Source organism: Prionailurus bengalensis, chromosome C1 (assembly GCF_016509475.1).
Source record: "Prionailurus bengalensis isolate Pbe53 chromosome C1, Fcat_Pben_1.1_paternal_pri, whole genome shotgun sequence".
NCBI lineage: Eukaryota > Metazoa > Chordata > Mammalia > Carnivora > Felidae > Prionailurus > Prionailurus bengalensis.
Window position 1 is genome coordinate 25,848,445 of NC_057345.1, and position 18,883 is coordinate 25,867,327.

The window sequence follows — 18,883 nt, forward strand, 5'->3', positions numbered from 1 at the left end:
TCAGGAATCCAGGTGGGTCTCCCAGGTATGAGAACTGTGGCCTCTTTCATGACACCGTTTGTTCCTGCTTGAAAGCAGTCTGGCAAAGCCATCCCCAAATCTTCAAAGCTCCTCATGATAGTCAATGATTTCTAGACCATGCTGGAACTGAGGACTCAAGAGCTTGAGGCCCTCTGGGGGGAGCCGCCAGTCCCCTCCTTGGAAGGTGGCACCTTTACATTTTGTCATGCCTGCCTCCCGGGTTTCTCCGACACCCTTGCTCCCGAACCATCCTGTGTCGATTGAAGATGCTCTAAAAGTTGTTTGGAGATTTTCTCATACTCTAAACAAGGCACCATATTTCACGGTTACAACTTCAGAGCCATAAAATATAACCCTCAGCTGATACCACGATCCTAAAATATTAACGTACACTTCCTAAATATTAACGTACACTTCCTCCTTCTCTGGGAACAGGCCTTCCGCACCGCCATTAAGTGGTGTATGTTCGAAGGTGCAGGTGTTACGCTGAGAGTCGCCCTTCCAAGTTTATGACGTTATTTATGATCGACTCTAAGTTCCACTGAAATTCCTTCAATTAACTATATAATTTTAGAGAACTACCCCTCGGCCCCCTTGGATGTCTGCTAACTCTCCGGTGACCCACAAATTTCAGTAGGGACAGTGGAACCTCCATCCTGCTCCTCCCCTGCCTGCATTTCAGGCCAGCGCCAGTGCACAAGCCTGGAGGCCTGCAAGCTTTGGGGTCCTCCACTCCCGTCTCCTCAGTTCCACCCCCAGGCTACTCCGCCTCTGAGAAAACAAAAATCCCCATAGGCCCTGGGGGGGACGCTGACTTCTGACAACTCAGGTGTGAGGCAAAGGGAGCCAGGGTGTGACTGCCCTAAAGCCTCCATGCTCCCCCTTTTCCTTGTGCTTTGTGGCTCAGTGTTGTGAGGCGTGGAGGGGGGGCTCGGTCTCATCAGTGCCCTCTTCTGGGGGCTTGGAGTTCTGCCCCCTTATCCTTGGCTTTATCAAGGACACCCGTTTTTAAAATTAGGAAATCGCAGGGGTGCCTGGGTGGCTCGGTGGTTAAGTGTCTGACTTGGGCTCAGGTCATGATCCTGTGGTCCATGAGTTTGAGCCTGCACTGGGCTCTGTGCAAAATAAATAAACGTTAAAAAAGAATGAAAAAGAAAAAAGAATGAAAGTAGCCCCCCGCAGCCCCTGGCTCCCTACCTGCAGCGGCATCTGCCCAGCAGAACAACCTCGGGCCCCTTCCCTGAGGAGGGTCAAGGGGGAACCACGGGAGACCAGGAAGTCCCTGGCCAGGTGGACTCATCAGGGGGTGCACCTACGAGGATCACCTATGAGGATCAAGCTCTCAGGCCCTGGGCCACCAAGCTGGAGCTCTGGAAGTAACGGTGTCATCATGAGTCTCCTGTCAGGGCTCACAGGCCATCGTCCTGGTCTGCCGCAAACAATGATGGTCAAGAACGTGGCTGGTAGACACATGGGCTTGGGTAGAATCCTGGCTTCACTACCCTCCAGCTGTGCAACCACAGGCAAAGTACCTCGCCTCTCCAGGCCTCAGTTCCCTCATGTGGAATAGGGAAGAACAACATCTTAACCTCCAGGGGTTTCTGTGAGGATCCTGTGAGGATTAAATTAGAGAGGGCAGGGTCTGGCACATAGTTAGTGCTTGATAAATGCCAGCCGGCAGTGGCCGTGGCAGTCAGAATCACAACAGCTAATGCTCCCTGAGTCATTACTACGAGCAAGGCCTTCTGCTGCACGCATGACATTTATCAACTCGAACCTCACTTCCACCTTATGAGTTGAGTAGTGTACTCTTACTATTTACAGGTGAGAAAAACGGGGCACAGAGAGGTTGAGTAACAAGCCCAAGGTCACTCAGCTAGTGGGCATGAGTGGGAAGGCCAGGATTTGAATCCAGGTAATTGGACTCCAGAGCACATTCTGGATGGTTCTGCTATAGCAACAGTGATGACAAAGGTGATTAGAGGACTGGTGACTCCAGTGGTAGGAGAGGAACCCCATAGTTAGGAACGGTATCTGGGAGCCATGGTGCATTCCACAAGGTCCTCACTGCCTGGATGACAAGTGGTGCTTTCTAAATGTTGTGTATATGATCAAAGGGGCCCAGCGTGCGGCTCCCAGACCCCCTCTGCCATCTGCATCGCCACCTTAGGATCTCGTATCCCTCTCCTTCCTCTTTTCAGCTCAGAACTCCACCCAGCCACAGAATTAATACCCCCACTTGGATGTCTCATGGGCATCTCAGACTTTACCTGGACAAAATGAGCTCTTGATTCCCCTGAGGGCACATGCCCCCTACGCCCTGTCCCAGTCATCCCCATCTCGGTTATCGACATCCCCACCCTGCCAGCATCTGGAAAGAGCCTACGAGTCAACCTTGACCCTTTGTTCCATCAGCAAGACTATCGGCCATGCCCCCAAACCACGGTCCCAATCTCCCCTCCATCTCTGCCATGGCCACCCCTGACCGAAATGCAGAATCTCCAGTCTGCTTGCCTGTGACAGCTGCCTCCTAGCTGGCCCTCCTGGTTGCACCTCTTGCCTACTACAATCCCTCTCATCCTAGCATCCAGAAGGATCTTTTTAAAAAAGTAGATTCAACTGCACCATGCCTGAGCTTAAAATTCTTCCCTGACTCCCTCCTGAGCTTAGAACCAAACCTGAACTTCTTGTCCTGCTCCACCATAGCAACCCCTCTCCCCCATTCAACTTTGCCACAGGGGACTGTGTTCTATTTCTCTAACACGTCAAACTCTCTCCTGCCCCAGGACCTTCACACCAGCTGTTCCTCTTGTTGGGGATGCCCTTCCCCTGGTCTTCATATAACAAGCCCCTCTTATCATTCAGGACTCAGTTCAGATGTCACCTCCTCAGAGAGTCCCCTCCTGACAACTCCATCTAAAGTAGCCTTCCTGTCACTAGCTGCTTCATTTCCCTCATGATCTGAAATTTGTTTATTTGATTTTTATCTGTTTTCTGCCTCCCAGCTGCTCACATGTAAACCCCACGAGATCATGGATCTGGTCTGACTTCTCGTCACTGCAATTCTCTGTATCTAGAATGGTAAATATCCAACAATCGGCACTTTGCAACTAAGGATTGAGCTCATAACTCAGTAGCACACAGCACTACGGTGGCACACAGTAGGCGTGCATGAAAAGCATGAATCCTGAGTGAATGAGTAACCTTCAAGGCTGCTGCTCGTGTTCCCCACTTGGAAACTCGGGGAGACTTAGCAACACGCAGCTTTGAGCTGGCACAGGACGGCCAGAGTTGACTTGGTCCTGTCTGACCCCATGCCCAGCACACTGCCTCCATCTCGCATTCTGCAGGTTCCTCCCTCGGGGCTCCAATATCTGGAACGCAGTTTGACACTTGCAGTCTGAGCTTCTGCAGACCAGTGCCCCCTTCCCTGTCAGGGGACGGCCCGCTGCGCCTGGCTTGAACCTCTGAGGCCAAGCATTTCTCGCTCAGGCTGCTTTCTCTCCACCTGCCTCTCAGCACCCAGCACATCTGAACCCTGTTCCTTCCCCTTCCCCACGCAGCCTTCTTTGCTCCAGGGCCAATGCCCCTCACAAGTCAGGGGCCATTTTGCTGAAACCCACATGGTCTTCCTTCTTGTGATTCAAATTGGCTCCACAAAGCTCAGAGACTCCTAGGGTGGATGTGCCCAGAATGACACAAAGCAAAGGGGGATCACGGGCCCTGCCTCCTTCCCTCTGCCAGCTAGACCAAGCCTCAAAGTGCCAGCAGCCTTAGAATGGGCCTCGATGGAGGTCAGCCTCACACCTGCTCTGCCCCCTGATCCCAGCTACTCCCCCTTAGCCTGGGCCGTGTCCCCAGACTGAGTCTACCTTTCGGGCAGGCGTGTGGCATTTCCTGTTTGACGTAGAGACACAATGCCCTCCAACCTGCTCCAGGAAGCCTTGGACTCAGAGTTTGTGTCACTCAGTGCTGCTGGGCAGGTGGGCTGACCCAGGCCAGGAATTTGCCTTTTGGGCTCGTACGCCTTACATGATCCTGATGGTGAATAGGACCCATCCGGCCGTCCGCTCATTCAGCAAATATTTACGGACCACTGCCCAGTGGATGAGGTTTATCCACGCACAGATGCCATCCCTTGAGAGTTCTACACAAGAGGAAAAAAGGCCAAAAGGCTTTAATCCTTCCAGAGTATGAACCGTTAACTCTGGCATGACCGCGGCTCCTGGCATCGCATGGGCACATGATGAGCACCCTCAGTTCCTATACAACTTGGTCTCCTAAGGAAGCACAGTTTGGAAAATCACTTTCAGAAAAATCACTGGCGTTATTGAGGATGTTTCTCAGACTATGCTTGCGGCTCATGGTGAATTAGAAACGAGAAATGGACCTGAAGCCCAGAGAACGGGGGAGGCGTGGGGGCTTGGAGAGTGGGAGAGCCACCTGTGCTCCCCCAGTCTTTGAGTAGGAGCCACATCTCATCTCCTTCAGATGCCAGGGAGCCTCTGGGACCCAAAGCCCTTCTGGAAGCCACACTTGACGTCCTTGGCTGGCTTCCCCAGTGTGTTCCAAAAGAGGGCATTCTCTGGTGTGACTAAATTGGAAGGTACTTAGAGAGGACTTAGAAAGATCAGCCTGGGAGTCTTTCTGGATGGGCCTTGTCCATGTTCAGGAATCTGAACTTGACCCCGTCAGTGATGGAGAGCCACTACTGGCATTCTAAGCAGCAAGTGATTCTGTCAGATCTGTGGCTTAGAAAGTTTGCTCCAGCAGTGAAGAATGGACTGGGATGCGTGTGGCGGGGGACAGGCAAACGGCTCGTCACTGGATGTTACCAGACGGGGCCTCAGATCACTGGCAGAAGCATGGAGGGGAGGGCTGGTGCAGAGGGAAATGTACCAGGGCACGATGGCTGATGGTGCAGGGGGCATCTGGCTTGGGCACCTTGGATGGTGACACTCTTCACCGAGCGAGGGAAGGCAGAAAAAAGAGCAGGTTTGGGAAGACAGGGTTAGGTTTTGGATGTGCCCCATTTGAAGCACTCTCTGGGGAATGTTGAGTAGAGTCTGAGACCCATGTGGACCTGAAGCATAGGACAGAGGGTGGGGCTGGGGACAGAGACTGAAGAGCCACCTCCCTGCAGCAATTAGAAGCCATGTAGTGGATGAGAAGTTCCAAGAGATGTAAGATGTTCCCAGAGATGAGGCCATGCTGAGCCCTCCAGCATTTAAGGGAAAGAATGGTCATCACCTAAGAGGCCAAAAGAGGAAGAAGAGAGGCTTGGGAGGCAGTCGTGCCCCACAAAGGCACCCCACACCCGTGAGCCACTGCTGTGACGTGAGTGCGGGGGGGAGGCAGCATTACCCCAGCCCACTCTGCCTCCCACACCCTGACACACAGGCATTAGACTGGGGACAGTGAGCCGAGCCAGCAACGGAAGCCTCCAGGAGGTCACCCTTATCACTTATCTTTTACTAGTGGATTAATAAAAAAAAGTATTTTCACAGCCAGTCAAGTTTCTTCCAGGTGAAAGCTCTCTTTGTTCAGGACAATACCACCTGATGCCTACATAGCTTGGCTGGGAAGGGATGCTTCTATCAGGAGAGGGCAAGTCAAGGGGCAATGGGACTCTTGTGCCTAAGCGGACACAAGTCCCACAGCGAGGCCAAAGTTAAGAGGCACCAAGTGGAGGAGGCTGGAACGAGATGAGAGGGGCAATGTCTGAGCTCAGGGAAGTCTAAGGCTGCTAAGACAGAAGCCAGGGACAAGCTTCCGGGGAGAAGGGGCCAAAAGCTTTGGAGGCTCATGATTGCTCAGACTTTCATTTTAAGCCATTTGCTTTGCTGGGATGCAGACTCCCTGTGTTGCCACAAACCTTCAATAAAGGCCGCGCTGCATGCAAACACCTTTATCAGTGGGTTGTCCTTTTTGTTTTGTTTTGTTTTTCCCCCAGGACAGGAAGAAATGGAAGAAAAATAGGCCAAGTTCCTGACCTAAGTTAGCAGAGCAGAACCCAGGGAGTTGAGGCATGGCGGTCGAGCTCCAGGTTCAGAGAGGGCTGAAGCTGACGAAGATCCCTGAAGACACTGGGCGGGGTTGTGGATTTCCACCTTACTGAGGTAGATATTGACGTGAAGTATATTGCACAGGATGGATGACAGCCCCTCTGCCCCTGATTCTTGGGCTACCTCTGTTTTTCATTTCCATATTAAAAGAGCATGGTATTTATAGTGTTGTGGGAGGAAAGAGAATTGTGGGTTTTGTTTCACAACTAGAACACTTGATTCCATTTACTATCAGGTTTCATATTCTATTATCATGTCACAACTCTTGACACCCCTCCTTGGAAGGTCAGAGTGTTCACTGGTGGCACCCTCTGGGCAGGGGCTGGGTAGGGATGCTCCAAGAGGAGTGGAGACAGCAGCTTCTAGCCGTGGTTGGCCACTCAGGGCCACACACCGGTGTGGAGGGGCCAAGGTCTCACCCGATGGGTTTGGTCATTCCTGATACCAATCATGTGATGAGAAGCACATCCTAAGTTAGAAAAGGGGCCTAAGAGAAGACTTAGGAAGGCGATAAGGGAGATTCTAGTTCCCTTGGGTTCCACCAAGACAGGCCAACATGGTTGAAGAGGAGTAAACAAACATGGAGGCAGATGGCAACTCACACTGACTGGTTGTGGATTGCCTGTTCATAGGAAGGAATTCACTGCCATGTGTGAGCTCAAGAAAGGGTGCTGGGATCAATTAATCATGTCTGCCATTGCAGTGGGAGCAAGGGAAGAGATCTATGTGCCAAGTATTTTCCACCTCTGGTGTAGATAGTTATAGCGGGAGTGGGGAGCTTGTCTCCTCAAGCTAGTCTTTGGATAGTAATTACAGAAAACCTGCCTCTAAGAGAAAGGCAAAGCTTGAACCCAAAGGGAGCTACATGTTCCAATCATTTCTCGACTCCTTGAAACGATCCCCCCCAGACCTATATCTGAGTGTTCAGGGATCCATACAATTTAAAGACGAGAGTTTCAAGAAGAAAAGAGTGGTCAATAGTGCAGAAGGCTGTCGAGAGGTCAAGAAATATCAGGGCCAAAGCAATTCCCATCTGATTTGGCAACATGATGCAGAATATTGGGGCCAAAGGCCAGTCTCCAGAGGAGTAAATGGGAAGTTGGGGGAGAGACCAGGACGGACTGAGCTTTTGAGATGCTAGGTGTTCTTGGTGGCCTGGGGAAATGCTATAGTGCAATGTCACAGCCATTGAAAGGTGGCTTAAAAAATCTACATGCATGATAATCTCAATTATACACATATTCATAATATATACATACTGCAGTGTGTGTTAGAAGATGAGAAGGAAATACCTGAAAAATCATCATTAAAATGGGTAAATTTTGTTTCTTCTTTACCCTTTTCCGTATTTTATAAGATCATTTAAAAATGATCATATGTTATTTTTATCATCAGATTACAGGAATGGGAATTACTTTAGAAATAAACTCAGTTATGATGGGGTGGAGGGGCAATAAGAAACAGGCTGGGAAGGGGCACCTGGGTGGCTCAATCAGTTAAGCATCCGACTTTGGCTCAGGTCATGATCTCGAGGTTCATGTACTGAGTCTCGTATCAGGCTCTGTGCTGACAGCTCAGAGCCTGTAGCCTGCTTCAGATTCTGTGTCTCCTTCTGTCTCTGCCCCTCCCCCACTCACACTCTCTCTCTGTCTCTCAAAAATAAATAAATGCTAAAAAAAAAAAAAGAAAGAAAGAAATAGGCTCGGAAGAGGGTGACTTACTGTCCCGGTTTGCCTGGGACTTAGGGCATTTCCAGGATGTGGGACTTTCAGAGCTAAAAATGGGAAAAATCCCAGGGAAACCAGGATATGCTCAGCCATCATAGCTGGGAGGCTAAGGCTGATATAGCACCGAAGGGAGGTAGTGGGTTTTGAGGGGGCTGTTGGGGTAAACAGGTTTTGAGCATATTTGGAGGCTAAGACCCCATTAAACAGGGAGGAGGCTGAATTTATAGGAAAGAGAAAAGACTAATCGCCAGGGTGGGGTCAGTAAGAACAAAAGCAGCTGGGGAGAGCCATGCACAGGACAGACTCTGTAATGGAAAACAAAAGATGTTTCTTCTAGACAGAAGGGCAGACTGGCTAAAAATAAGTTTGTTGATGTAGGGGTAGAGGATTGAGGGAGTGCACACCTGAGGGCTAGAAGGTCAAGTGAGGCTGAGAAGCCTCTAGAATAGCTGGGGACCCTGAGCACCCTTGGTGGCCCCCAGACATGTGTTCCCCATAGCAAGTACCCCAGGCCTTGCTGGAGTGCATGGTGTAGTTTCCCCACTGAAGATCAGGTCCCACTGGAAGCTCCCGCCTCCCATCCAGTCACAGCCCACCCCGCCCAGACCCTCCCCGGCCACCTACCTCTGCAGGAGGGCAGGGGGAAGTCCCACGTGGCACTGTTCTCAGAGCCAGCGTGACAGGTAAGCACGGCGTGGCCCTCCAGGAAGAAGCCGGGGTTGCAGCTGTAGCGGACCTTGTCCCCGAGGTTGAAGGTTGAGCCCTGCTGGACGCCGTTGGGCAGCCGCCCGGGGTTCCCACACGTGTGACTGGGGAGAACTGTGAGAGGGAGACACACAGCCTGTGAGTTGGGCTCGAGACCTGACACCTGCTTCTGCACAGCACCCGCCCAGGCGGGTCACCCCCCGGGTCTCGTTTCTCCTGCAGACGAGCCCGCCCTCTCAAGGCTGCCTAGTCCCTCCATACTGTCAGTTGTCAGGCATTAAGGCGGAGCCACACTGGCAGCGTATAGCCAGCCATCCAGGTTTCCTGCCTCTTCTCCAGCTCAGCCATGGTTGTGGATTACGTTTGTCCCATCACTCGAGATGCCTCAGGGAAATCACTTTCATCTCTTGGGTTTGCTTGCCCTGATTTCAGAGTCCACACTCCCTCTCACGACCAGGGAAGGGACGCAGAGCATGGAATGGAGTAGGTGCTCATTAAACCGAGTGTCCTTTCTTTCATGTGCGTCTGCCCTGGCCGCTGGAGGGGTACTCTGGCCCAGTGGGTTTGGGAGAGTCGAAGGGGTCGTTAGCATTGGAACAGGCAGTGGAGTGGGAAGGTGAGAACCCCAGCTCTGATCCAACTGAGCCATTTAAAGGGGGAGCTGGGGAGCTGGAGAATATGATGTTCCGTGTGCGACCAGAGCCGAAGCAGTCACGGCCAGCGGTGCGTGTAGCCTCATTATCCAGAGGATACCGCGGAGGGTGCAAGAGCATCACGACCTGCCAGTCTGAGGAAGGAGGCTGGGCGCGGCTCCTCTGCCCAAGTCGCTTATTCAACCTGGCCTGGCTCCCCCAGTCCTCTGCCTGTCTCCCCAGAGTTAGAACTGCCTGTGCCCTGAAAGTCATACCTCCTACCAATCCAGGATGTCCCCACAGGTCAGGGACAGCGGCTCACAGCCACACCCAGAGGGCCATCCAAGTGCGTGTCCATCACCAGGCGATGATTTGCTAAGGTGTCACTGAAAGGCTGTGGAGCAGGGTGGTGGGAAGTACAGACTCGAGAACTTGGGTTCACATCCTGGCCTGATGGCTTGCTACCTGCGGGCTCCCGAGCAAGTCTCGTAACCCCCTGTGCCTCAGTCTTCTCACTTGCAAGACAGGGACCACAATGGCACCTTCATCCCCCACGGGGTACTTGTAAGAATTAAGTGAGCTAAGATTTGGGAAGTGCTCAGGACAGACCCTGGCACACAGTGAGAATGACACATGTGAATGTGAGCTCCCAGTCCGCACTTAATGGGAAGTGTGCATAATTAAAGGTATCTTAAATGTTATGATGTGATAGGGACCAGGCAGGAAACCAAACCCAGTCTGGGGCAGTCAGAGATGGCTTCCTGGAAGAGGTGACATCTATGCTGGATCCTGAGAGATCAGTAAAAATTAGCTAGGTCAAAGAGTGTTCCAGGAAGAGGAAACGTGTGCAAATACCCTGAGGCCAGAGATAATCTAGGAGCTCAGGCAGCCTGAAACAAGAGGGCAGGGGTGGCCAGGATGAGAAGTAAAGACGAAGAAGTACAGGTGGCCAGCCTGGATTCTAGAGGGCTTCCCGGGCCCTTGCTGTGCCCTCTTCCTGACCACGTTGTTGTCTTCCAGGACCCTCTCTACCAGCATTGATGTTATAACCCTCCAAAAGAAGTCTGCCCCTCTCTCTTCTTAACCTCCCCTTCCAGGAGGAGAAAGCATAGTGTAGAGAGAAATGGCAGACTTTGGAATCACCATGATCTGGCTCTGCAGCCCGGTCCTGTCTCTGTCTTACTCTGTGGCCTTGTGACCTCTCTAAGCCTTGGTTTCCTCAACTGCGAAAGGAGAACAATAATATCTAGTGGTTGAGGGCGTTACAAATAATAGATGGTGCACGGCTGACAACAGTGCCCGGCACACAGTAGGTGCTCAGAAAACGGCAGATGCATTATTCCATCAGGCCATAGGGCCATGAGGGCAGGGTGTACCCTGGGAGCCTAACGCAATACTCCGGCACTTGTAGGGACGTGACTACATTTTCATTAATTGGTTGTGTGGAGGAGTTATTCATGTAATAATTCCTTCATGCAACGAAAACTCATTGCAGGCCTACTGTGCTGGGACTATAGCAGTGAACTAGACAAAGCCAGTCCCTGCCCTCAAGAGGCTTATGTTTTTGTGAGAGACTTATCTCAAGGACTGAAGAGCTCTCCTGTCCATTCTCCACCTCTACCAGGTGAGATGACCCAGATGAAAGGATTACCTCCATCAACCTGTCCACTAGCCCAGCTTAGCATTTCCCGTGACCCCATGCTGCTGGCTTCCTCGGGTGTTCCCGTGATCCCGCCTCCTCGGCCTTTCCCATGAGCTCGTGCTACTGGCTTGCGGCAACGGAGGCAGTGACTGTGATATGTGTGTGTTTGTGAGTGTCAGGGGGTTGGAGGGGCGGGTCAGGTAAACATTTGGAGAAGAAAGCAAGCTAAGGTGAGGGGAGGGAGCCAACCAGGGGAAATGGGCTGAGAACTGGTGTAGAACTAACGTTCCATTTTCCGCAACGAGACGCAAAGACCCAATTTAATTAAATTACTAATGTCAAATTTTTAATGAACCTGCTTCTGCTTTGGGCTTTCTTCCTTCGAAATTAATGACTGGAACGTCACTATAAATAAAAGTCGATTCTTTCTAAAAAGTCACTCTCAAACACTCACTGCTCTTTACTTAATGAGCTGTTCGTAATCAGACCACTCTGACCTGGCACCTCCACTGGGACTTGGGTGTGATGAATGGGGGCTCGTTCCCAACACCACCTCCTTTTTTATCTTGAGTGCCGCTCCTGAGAGGCCACACGGTGAAGCAGGCGGGAGGGCAGATGTTGGGCTCAGAGAGGTGTGGATTCCACTCTCAACTGAACCACCTCTAGCTGAGTGATCTTGAGCTGTAATTGTCACCTCTGCCCTTCAATTCTTCATCTAAAAATAAGGATACTTTTCCTTCCCATGGGGGGTATTGTGTTAGTTTCCTAGGGCTGTAACAATGTACCACAAACTGGGTGGCTTAAAAAAAAGAAGACAGATTCTTATTGTCTGACAATATGCAGGTTTAGAAGTCTATGGGAAATTTTTGAGTCTCCCTAGTGTCTGGTGGTTTTCTGGCAATCTCTGGTATCCCTTGGCTTATAGATGCTTCACTCCCATCCTCTGTCTTCACTTGGCATTGTTTCTCTATGTCCAAATTTCACCTCTTTATAAGGACACCAATATACTGGATCGGGATTGAGATACACCCTAAGGAACTCATCTTCACTTCCTCATCTGCAAAGACCCTATTTCCAAATGAGGTCAAATTCACAGCTACTAGGTGTTTTAGGACTTCAATAGATCTTTTGGGGGACACAATTCAACCTAGAGCAGGGCTGTTGTGCACAGTAAGTAAAACCAGATCTATAACACCTGCTATTGAGTTCCTGGAATGTTTCAGGCCCTGGGCTACAAATGTATTTTACTTAGTCCTCAAAACTATTCCGGTGGGATAACTATTATCCTCATTTTATAGATGCAAATAACTGAGGCACAGAGAGTTTAGGTGACTTCCTCCAGGCCACACAGCTAGAAAATGGCAGAGCTGGGCTGTGAATCTCAGTCTTTTTGGCTCCATTGTTCAGCACTCTTAAATGGACTGTGATACTAAGAGCACCCACCATACAGTGGGTGCTTAATCTACCAGAGTTCCCTTCCCCCCTCCACCATTGTAGGTGCCACGACAAGATGAAAGGTGATTACCTGACTGTCCAGATTTAATAGTCTGTTTTTTTTTCTCCAGTCTGATTTACTAACCTGGTATTTTTTAATAATGTCAAGGGCAACATTTAAAGTGTGGGCTTTTGTCATGTATCTGATGTGCAACTTGCTGGACAGACAGAGGAGATCGGAGATAAGCTACAAAGCAACAAGCCTTTCTAGGTGAGGCATTCTTTGATTTTTTTGATTTTGTCCGTGTGTTTTTTGGCACAGGTATTATAGCTGTTCATGCTCTCCCATCTATAAAACTTCCCTTTGATTGCTCACAAAATGAAGAGTGGGATATTTACATCCAATGCAGTCCAGAACAATATTATTAAAGCTGTGCCTGACATTGAACAATTCCATTGTAGATTAGCTGTGGGGAATTCTGTCCCTTCTATAAAGCCTGGCTCTTGCCAATCAATATAATATTCTCAGTGATTGTATGACAATGAATCTCCTCTGTGGTTGGAGTGCAGCAAAAGCTACACCGTGCCTTCTTTTATTTTTAATTTGAGACTTTAGTTCCCATATTATAATGAAGAGTCATTTATGCTCTCTGGACAAGCACCCTCCATATGTTTTGATTTCTTATCTTCCATCAAGTCACTTGTTTCATCTCCATGGCCATACGGTTGATACTAAGTGGCAGGATGGCTGGGAAAAAAAGATTCAGAGAGAAGGATTGCATTTCCCACAACTCTCAACATGGAAAAAGGAGATGGCATTCTGTGTGTGTGTGTGTGTGTGTGTGTGTGTGTGCGCGCGTGTGCACGTATGTGACTGAGGGTTAGTGGGCAGTCAGAGGAGGGAGGAATAAAAACCATTATCTTCTGGGTACCTACTTCTGCATCACACATGATCTTAGTTATTCTTTTTTTTTTTTACATTTTTTTAATGTTTATTTTTGAGAGACAGAGAGAGACAGGGCATGAGAGGGGGAGGGGCAGAGAGAGAGGGAGACACAGAATCTGAAGCCGACTCTGGGCTCTGAGCTGTAAGCGTAGAGCTGAACGCAGGGCTGAAGCTCACGCCCCATGAGATCATGACCTGAGCTGAAGTCAGACGCTTAACCGACTCTGCCACCCAGGCACCCTGATCTTAGTTATTCTTTATAACTCTCTTGCTTTTAGCTGTTTGGCCTTGTAAACATAGTTTATTGCACACTTACTATGTGCTATCCTCAGTGCCATGTGCTTTGTGCTCAGAGAAGCGGGTATACTCGCTGTCTCTACTTCCTCTCCTCCCATCTGACACACTACATATTTGATACATTTAATATTCTTTGTCTCACCCTGGTACTATGTAAGCTACACAAAGACAGTTTGTAGTCTCTTTTGTTCACTTCTGTGTTCCAGTTCCTAGAACGCCGCACCTCATGTATACTAATACTTTGATAAAAGCTTATTGAATGACTTAATGACCTTATTTAATCCTTCCAACAACGCATTGAGAGAGATGCTATTATTATCCCTTGTGGAGATGAGCATGATCGCCAGAGAGGCCGGGCCATTTACTCGAGGCCACATGGCTCGCTGCGGGGGAAGGCTGGGTTTCCACAGCAGTGCCTGGCAGCTGAGCCCTTCGCATCCTCACCAGGCAGTGCTCGCACTGACGACTCCACAGAGTCCACAGTGGCTGGTATATCCTGAGACATCGTCATAGAGGACTTACACTCGTTCTCCTCGGGGAGGTCTTGGGGCGTCAACCAGAGCCTGGTCCTGTCCATTGCCTGCTGCCTGTCAATCAAACAAAGGCAAGGACACCAGGGCCTCGGATGGGGTGTGCCGCCCACGAGTTCACAGGGCCCTGTCCCGTCAGGCCCCTCCCTGACCAGTGCCGGGTGTACGCCCTCCACCGCGAGCATGTTCTCTCGGCTTTTGTTTGCCGTTTTTGCAACCTTCAGCATCAGGCTCACGTGGGGAGTTTCCTAAAGATACTGATGCCTGTCCCCCAGCCTACTGAATCAGAGGTGGAGCTTGGGTTCATGTAGGTGACTGCAACGTGGAACTGAGATTGACAACCACTCACAGTAACCTGTTCATGTTGGTTATTCCATTAACGCTGTTGGGTTTACCTCTCCGAGCTGTGAACTGTTCAATCTCCAGGGCCTTTCTTATGGCTGGACTTTGACTTCTGGGGGCAGCAAGCCTGGCCTCGCTCCTGGACTTTGCTGTGCTCCATAAATCAGACTTGCCCTAGCCTTCCCTCTCCTTTGTCGTTCCTCATCATCCCTGCCCCGGACTTCTGCACCCCACTCTTTGACCTCCTCGCCGCTGCTGGAGTGAGCATTCCAGAACGGCAAATTCACCACGGCCCTGCCTTGTTCACACCCCATCAGGGACACATGTGTCAAAAAGGCTTCCCTACCACCAAGCAATGGCGAATGCAGGCCCTCTGGTCTTTGCTTGGTTAATACAAGAATAAATAATGATTTGAAAAATTAATAATAAGAAGAAATAAAAGGAAAGAAAAAGAAAACTGTGAGAGCTTTCCCATTGCTGTCAGAATAAATTAAAGCTTGGGCTCATGCAGCCCCATCCTTCCGTGAGGCGGCCCCTGCCAGCAGCTTCTGCTTTATCTCCTGGTCCCCCCAATCTTATCCCCTCCACTATGGCTATTCTAAACCACAGGCACCCTAAGCACATCTTGCTTTTCTCTCAAATTTCCCATCTGGAAAATTCCTACTCATCCTTCAAAGCCACATTAAATGTCACTTTCTCTGGGAAGCCCTCCTTGATACCCTTCGTGTCTTGTCGAAACTGTAAAATCCCGGGAGAACACATCGTGATAGAATGTAAATCCAAGCATCCAAGCATAATGCCATTGGCCTTTGGCTCCCAGAGTCCCGGAACTCCCAGCCCATTAACTACAGAGGGTCCCCCCCACCCCCTATCACCGCCCCGGTCATCTCTTCATTTTGTGATCTCATGTCCCACATCTTACATGATTGGGAATTTGTGGATCCCACTTACAGAATTACGTTGGAATTTTAGTTGCACTTTAATTCCTGCACTTGTCATATGACATTGCAACTCATTCATCCATTCATTTACAACACCCTGGCTTCCAAGCAGGAGCTGAGCCTGCCTGTAATTGTTTGTTTAGGTGCCTGTTTCATCTCTGGACTCCCCCGAGGGGCAGGAATGACTTCTTTATTTATCTAGTGTTCGACTTAATGCCTGGAAGGAAGAGGGTGTCTTGTTGGAATGTGTTGAATGAATTTTATATGTGTACATATATATAATGTATATAATATAAATATAAGAATATGCATTATATATTAGCATATATATATATAAAGCAATAAACTAGTGCAGGGTTGGCAAACTATTTTTCTGTAGAGGACCAGATAGAAAATATTTTTGGCCTTGCCTTATGGTCTCTTTCTCAATGATTCAACTCTTTCACTGTCGTGCAAAAGCATCCACAGACAACACATGTGTCAATAAAACTTTACTTAGGAAACAGGCAGCCATGGGGCACCCGGGTGGCTCAGTTGGTTAAGCGTCCGACTTCGGCTCGGGTCATGATCTCACAGACTGTGAGTTCAAGCCCTGCGTCAGGCTCTGTGCTGACAGCTCGGAGCCTGGAGCCTGCTTTGGATTCTGTGTCTCCCTCTCTCTCTCTGCCCCTCCCCTGCTCAAGCTCTGTCTCTCTGCCTCAAAAATAAATAAAAACATTAAAAATAAAATTAAAAAAAAACAGGCAGCCAGCCCATAGTTTGGCGGTCCTGAACTGGTGTGTATTCAGTTATGCCCTTAGCTGAGGTGTATGATTTTTTTTTTTTTTTTTTTTTTTTTTTTTACTAGGCATCAAGGATGGGAAGGGGCAGGGAGGAGAGTGAACCAAGCAGGTGAGAGCCCTGGACAGAGGTGACCAGTGGAAAGTGGGCAGGGCAAACACAGGCAGTAAGCACCCGAGGACTGAGACCAAAGTCACATTTCCCTTCCCTTCAGTTTGGCCCTGGAAACAGGTGGCACTGTGCTGGCTTCAGGGAAGGGCTTGCCTATGTTCAGTCTCCACTCTTTCCCATTAAAATCAGACTTATCTTAGTCTTTTTTTTTTTTTAATGCTTATTTTTGAGAGAGAGAGAGACAATGAGTGGGAGAGGGGCGGGGCGGGGGGGGGGGTTGGCCTGGACAGAGGATCCAAAGAGGGCTCTGCGCTGACAGCTGAGACCTCATGTGGGGCTCGGACCCATGAACTGTGAGATCATGACCTGAGCCGAAGTCAGACACTCAACCGACTGAGCCACCCAGGTGCCCCAGTCTTCATGCTACTCTTTAGGTTGGCATCCATGAACCCCACTGTAGGAAAAAGAGCTAAACTGAGAGAGCCAAAGAGTTGCACGGCTAATTGTAATGATAGTTATGGCCACCATCTGGATGTTTAATATGAGCCGGGCGCTCCTCCGCTCAGCACTTTATCTGGGCTGTTCTATTACATCTTCCCCTGACAGAGGAACGATGGCTGTCCCCTTTTGAGAGCTGGGGGATGAGGAACAGCAGGGCTCATTGTGACCCAGTGTCAGACTGCTGGTTGGGATCAGGGCAAGGGATGAAACTCGCGCCATTTGGCCACAGTGCTGTGTCCTTGGTCAGGTGGTAACCTTGATCTCCCCAGCTTCAAGTCTGCTTTCCCAGCATGGAGCCAGTGCTCTGGGCCCCTACACAGTTCCTCTTGCTGCCAGACCTACAGCGTGCTTGACCCACACCCACTCAAATCCTTGTTGGCCCCCTCTCCCCATCCCGATGAGCTGGGGCTGTCCACGCATCCACTCTCCCACCAGCAGAGGCCACAGAGGGGCTGACAGTGTGGAATTCTCCTCGGCACTTTGCAACCACAGGACCCCATGGCCTCCTCACTTTCACCTGACATGCTTTAGAAGCATTACTGAAAAGGCTACATCCTATGCCCCAGAATAGAGTTGCAGGTTAGAACAAAGGATGCCCAGTTAAATCTGAATTTCAGAGAAACAAATAGTTTCGTTAGCATAGGTATATCCCACACAGCATTTGGGTTATACTTATACTAAAAAGTATTTGTTAGTTGAGATTCAAATTTGATTGGGCACCCTGTATTTTAATTTGCCAGTTTTGGCAACCCTGTCCCAGAGGGGGGAAGTTGCCTCCACATCAATGACTTCAGCTTCTTAAGGCACCAGGGATCTCTCTGGAAAAATGGGGAAGACGAAAAGGAGAGAGGTAGCCCTGCCTTTAGAGAACACAACACCAAACAAAAAAAGAGAGGCTGTGGATGGGGAAGTTCAGAGCCCCCCAGGGTGGGGCCTACATCATTTTGAGGTGCAGCAGGATTACAGAGGATCAGTGGACTGTGTTACCCACTTCTTCCCCCAGTCACTCCCCAAGGGACGCTCCAGCCTGTGTTACTATGCACCAACATGTCCTTCTGCTTCTAGAGCCAGTGGCAAGCCTCAGCCCCTCTGATGAGCAGCTTTAGGCTGGCACAAGGTCCTCCGTGATCAGCCTCTGTGGATCTCCGCGGCCCCAAGCCACGTCACTCCCCGCCCAGCCCTCCACACCCCACGACACCCGAGCACAGGGACTCTGAAACTTGTCTGGATATAGCGACGCATGGAGAATCAGTGGTGCCCTGTGGGGGAAATGCTGCAAAATACGGTCAGTGTTACACTTAGAATAGCTAAATATGCAATTTGGGGCTAAATCTGATTAACTACAGAATGGAGCTGAGAAATGCTTCCCAAAGTATGTTCCAGACAACACTGGGAAATAAATTCCATGAGAAAAGCAATCCGTGGGTCAAGTGATTTTGCAGAAATAGTACAGAAACGCCCTCCTCTAGAAGAAACCAATTGTCATGAATTTATCCAAGAGGTTCTTCAGGAGAGAAACCTGTGTAACCTTAAACAGAATCTCCAAAATTTAACTTCAGAAACTCTCCTCTCCCTTTTTTGTTTTCCCTCAGAAACACTTCACTTCTGAATTGGTCTATGGAACACATTTTGGGAATTGCTAGAGTCTAAGATAAGATAAACCCGAGTTGTTTTATTTATGTTATTAATCATCACCATCAGAAAATGACCACAGCAATGATAGCTGACATTTACATAGAACTTTCCGGGTTAACATGAAATTTTTTTTTTTTTACAGACATAATCCCCCTTTGGCACAAGGGGCGGGGGGGGGGCAAACCTATGTTCTTCTGGAAGCTGGGATGGCCTGAGGTTTCCTGGGCTCTATTGGTCAGTAGTTTTGAGGGGTGGGATCAATTCTTACCAAAGCATTAAACTTATCACCTCCAGTTGAATGCAGCATATGTTATAAAAGGGCAAAGTATAGGGTTTTTCTTCCATCTGATGCCTTTTACAGCAGGATATATCTTCTGTTTGGCTGGGGCAGAATGACCCTGGGTCCGGTGGGCTGGGACTTCCAGAAATTTCCGGCTAGGGTTAGCCCTGCTAGGCCCTCAGCCCTGCCCAGCCGTAGAGAGGAAGTCATGAATCCTGAACCTATCTTGGCAAAGGAGCTTGAAGACAGGGAGGCCTGAGCTGGCTCGGCAGGGCGACTGGGGCTCATAACCCT

General features: G+C 49.7%; 1 protein-coding gene across 1 annotated transcript in view; it reads right to left on the bottom strand.

Annotated features, from left to right (window-relative positions):
• CSMD2 (CUB and Sushi multiple domains 2) overlaps window positions 1-18,883 on the bottom strand; it is a 543,771-nt gene that overhangs the window by 395,647 nt on the left and 129,241 nt on the right. Inside the window, 1 exon segment of the mRNA XM_043573327.1 lies at window positions 8,438-8,632. Coding sequence (XP_043429262.1) covers window positions 8,438-8,632 — 195 coding nt within the window.